The sequence below is a fragment of the Pterocles gutturalis genome, unplaced genomic scaffold, assembly GCF_000699245.1.
Source record: "Pterocles gutturalis isolate BGI_N339 unplaced genomic scaffold, ASM69924v1 scaffold20744, whole genome shotgun sequence".
In the NCBI taxonomy this organism is placed as follows: Eukaryota; Metazoa; Chordata; class Aves; order Pterocliformes; family Pteroclidae; genus Pterocles; species Pterocles gutturalis.
This window is the reverse complement of record NW_010128719.1, coordinates 12,819-15,636: the sequence shown is the minus strand read 5'-3', so window position 1 is coordinate 15,636 and position 2,818 is coordinate 12,819. Positions and strand designations below refer to the sequence as shown.

The window sequence follows — 2,818 nt, the reverse complement described above, 5'->3', positions numbered from 1 at the left end:
GGCCGGTCCCGGGCATGCGGACGAACTGCTGCAGGTGTGCCTCGTGTCTCTGCTCCCGCTGTCTCTTCCGGGGGCACCGGCTCTGCACAAGCCTGGCTGGCACTGGCAGATATCGTGGGCTATTAATTAAGATGTCACTTACAGGCCCACTGGGTGACCTCAATTAAACACTAAAATGGCAAACACTAATAAGGAAGATGATATCCCTGAGGGCGGTGAATCAAGTACATTAACCTCCTTGCGCAGAAGCTTTCCTTCATTGGACGGAGATGAGGGATCTCCCGGCTGGCTGCCAGGGCTGAGCCCGGTGGCCCCGCTGTCGGTGGCAGTGGTGACAGACTCCCTGCCCATGTCACCTTCATCCTGCACCCCCAGTGAGCCCGACAGGATGGATAACTCCTGCACGATGGTCCTTGGACCTGTCCTCGGAGCACCAGGCATCTCTCTGGAGGACCGTCAGGAGGGGTTTCCCTCCTTTCGAGGAGCTTCCCCCCACTCTGGCTGGCGCGTGCCGCAGACCGAGGTGAGATCGAACCGCGCTGGGGATGCACACGGAGCTTTGCTGCTTGTTTCCTTCCTGCGCACAGCTCAGCTGCTGCTAAACACTTATTCTGTGTTCCCAGGGGGTGAGGGAGATGCCTTGGGAGACACATCTACATTTGTAAACTGCAATCAGAACTAATTAAAACCAACACAAATACTGATTAACAGAAGAGGGAACCTGATGCCAAGTCCCCTGGCCTCACCCCAAATAACCGTATTTTCTAGGAGGCAGATTCGCTTGTTCTCTTTCACTCCCAGCATCTGGTGGCTCATCTCCAGGTCCCAGCTCCGAGGCCGCCTGGCAGCCGCGCTGCCTTTGGAAGTGATGCAGGGAGAGCATCTGACGGCCGGAGCTTGTTCTGCCTGAAATGCAGCTTCTCCTTAAAAACTCACCGCGGGGACATTTCGGTCCGAGGTACGCTCCATCCCTGTTCTCGCTTTGCACCAGGCCACTGGTTTCAGTTAAAGCTGAATTTATTCCAGCAAAGCAGTTAAAATATTCACCACTAGTCTTGCCACCTTTAAGACTCCCTGTTCCTGTGCTCTGTCCCCAGGCAGAGCGCGGGGACATCAGCCCCGGACGAGGTCTCGCATGGCAGAGGTGTGAACAGGAGGAGGCAGAGGCGCAGAGCAGCTCACGCCAGAGCCCGCTGCCACGCGAGCACGCTGTCAGCAGCCCCAGATGAGCTCCAGCAGCAATAAAAACCTTTTGCACAGGGACTCGGTGAGAAAAAGGCAGAGATGCACCTTGCTGAAAACATCACACTGTAAATGTAAAAGGGAAATGGCTCTGAGCGGAGCAGAAAGCCAGCATGTTTAAAAGCAAATTATCGATTGCTGTTGAGAGATAACGAGCAGAGCCGCTGGACGGGGTGTGAGGGATGGACACTTCTAGGAGTATGGATTTGAAAGTGGTAACTGCAGCATGGGCCACCAGCTCTGTCCTGGGAGAAAGGCTCCTCGGTGCTCCCCTCCCATCCCAGGCGGGCGCCCCAGACCCCGGCTCGGTCTGTGCCCACGGCCGGGGATGCTGCTGAGGCTCCCCCCCGCCCCCCTGGGTCACCGCCAGCGCGAGGGGACGCTCGGCTGGAGGGCTGCAGACGAGAATTAATAACCGTGACGTGACCGTTATCGCACCGGCTCATCGGGCTGTTCCCTCTGCAATGAGCCTTTGCTGGGACGGCGCCTGGCAGTCGCTATTTCCAAATCACAGGTTTTTTGACAGCAAAAGGCTATTTTCCCCAGGCAGCCAGCAGGGATTTCATTGTTTAAATCGTGTGAAATCCTTCTTTACGAGGCCACTTGCCTTCTGGTCTACAAGAACGGCCTTTTGCAGCATCGATGTTCCCATTATCCCCCATGGTATGTGTTAGACAGACAGCCCACCCGCTCCGGCCCCGCTGCCCGGCTCTGCGCCGGCTAACCCCGGGGGTTTGATGACAGAGCGGCCGGGCACCGCTTCCACAGGTGGTTAATCCTCCAATTTGCTGCAAAGGATCTGAACAGTGTTTCCTCCAGGAAATGGGAGGTTTGCTCTGCTCTGCACATCCTCTGACCCAAAGGGAGGTGGGGAGCCAGACCCCAGCATGGCTCTGGCACGGCAGCCCCAGCACACACACACGAGCCTTTTCCCAGGTGCGGCATCAGTCCGGAGAGAGCAGCGACGGGGCTGCAGCACGAGGCAAAGTCCCGAGACCACCCTCCACCCTGGTCAACATCGACGTCCTGAGCGGGATCACGTTGGCATCGGCGGGGGGCAGACACCCTGAACAGTGCCAGCGCCAGCTCACTGGGCAGAGTGCCTGAACAAAGTTGATATTCCACCTTCAGCTCAACTTATTAACCCTGTGTTCCTTTCAAACAAACATCACACCGCTCTGTTGTTTTCTGGATAACCGTTCGCAAATGCCATCGCGTACAGCAGACGTGACACCGCTGCCTCGTGCCAGGCGCTGGAGTCAGACGCCGCGTCACCCTCCGACAGGAGCATCATATAAAATGGCATTAATCACATCGCACATCAGTCACAGAGACTGAGGGTAATCTGTCAAAGTCACAGCCGTGCTCAATAACCCTTTGGAGATGACTAAGTAATTAATCAATAATGCATTCTCACCTCTCCATTTCCCTGGGTCTCTGTGCCTTGCACAGTGGAATGACTGGAAAATAGCCCGAGCTGTCCAGTGGCTTCAGAAACAGCAGCTGGCGTTTATGGGGAGGTAAATCACCTGCCCCGGCCCCTCCTGCCTGGCTGCAGGGTGCCACGGCTCGGCTG

The 2,818-nt window shown here is 56.6% G+C and overlaps 1 protein-coding gene across 1 annotated transcript in view; it reads right to left on the bottom strand.

The window, feature by feature from the left end:
- Window positions 1-606: 606 nt before the first annotated feature.
- The window catches only part of LOC104466353 (protein FAM19A2-like), a 10,436-nt gene continuing 8,224 nt past the window's right edge, over window positions 607-2,818 (bottom strand). Inside the window, exon 3 of the mRNA XM_010079735.1 lies at window positions 607-666. Coding sequence (XP_010078037.1) covers window positions 607-666 — 60 coding nt within the window. The remainder of the gene's footprint in view (window positions 667-2,818) is intronic.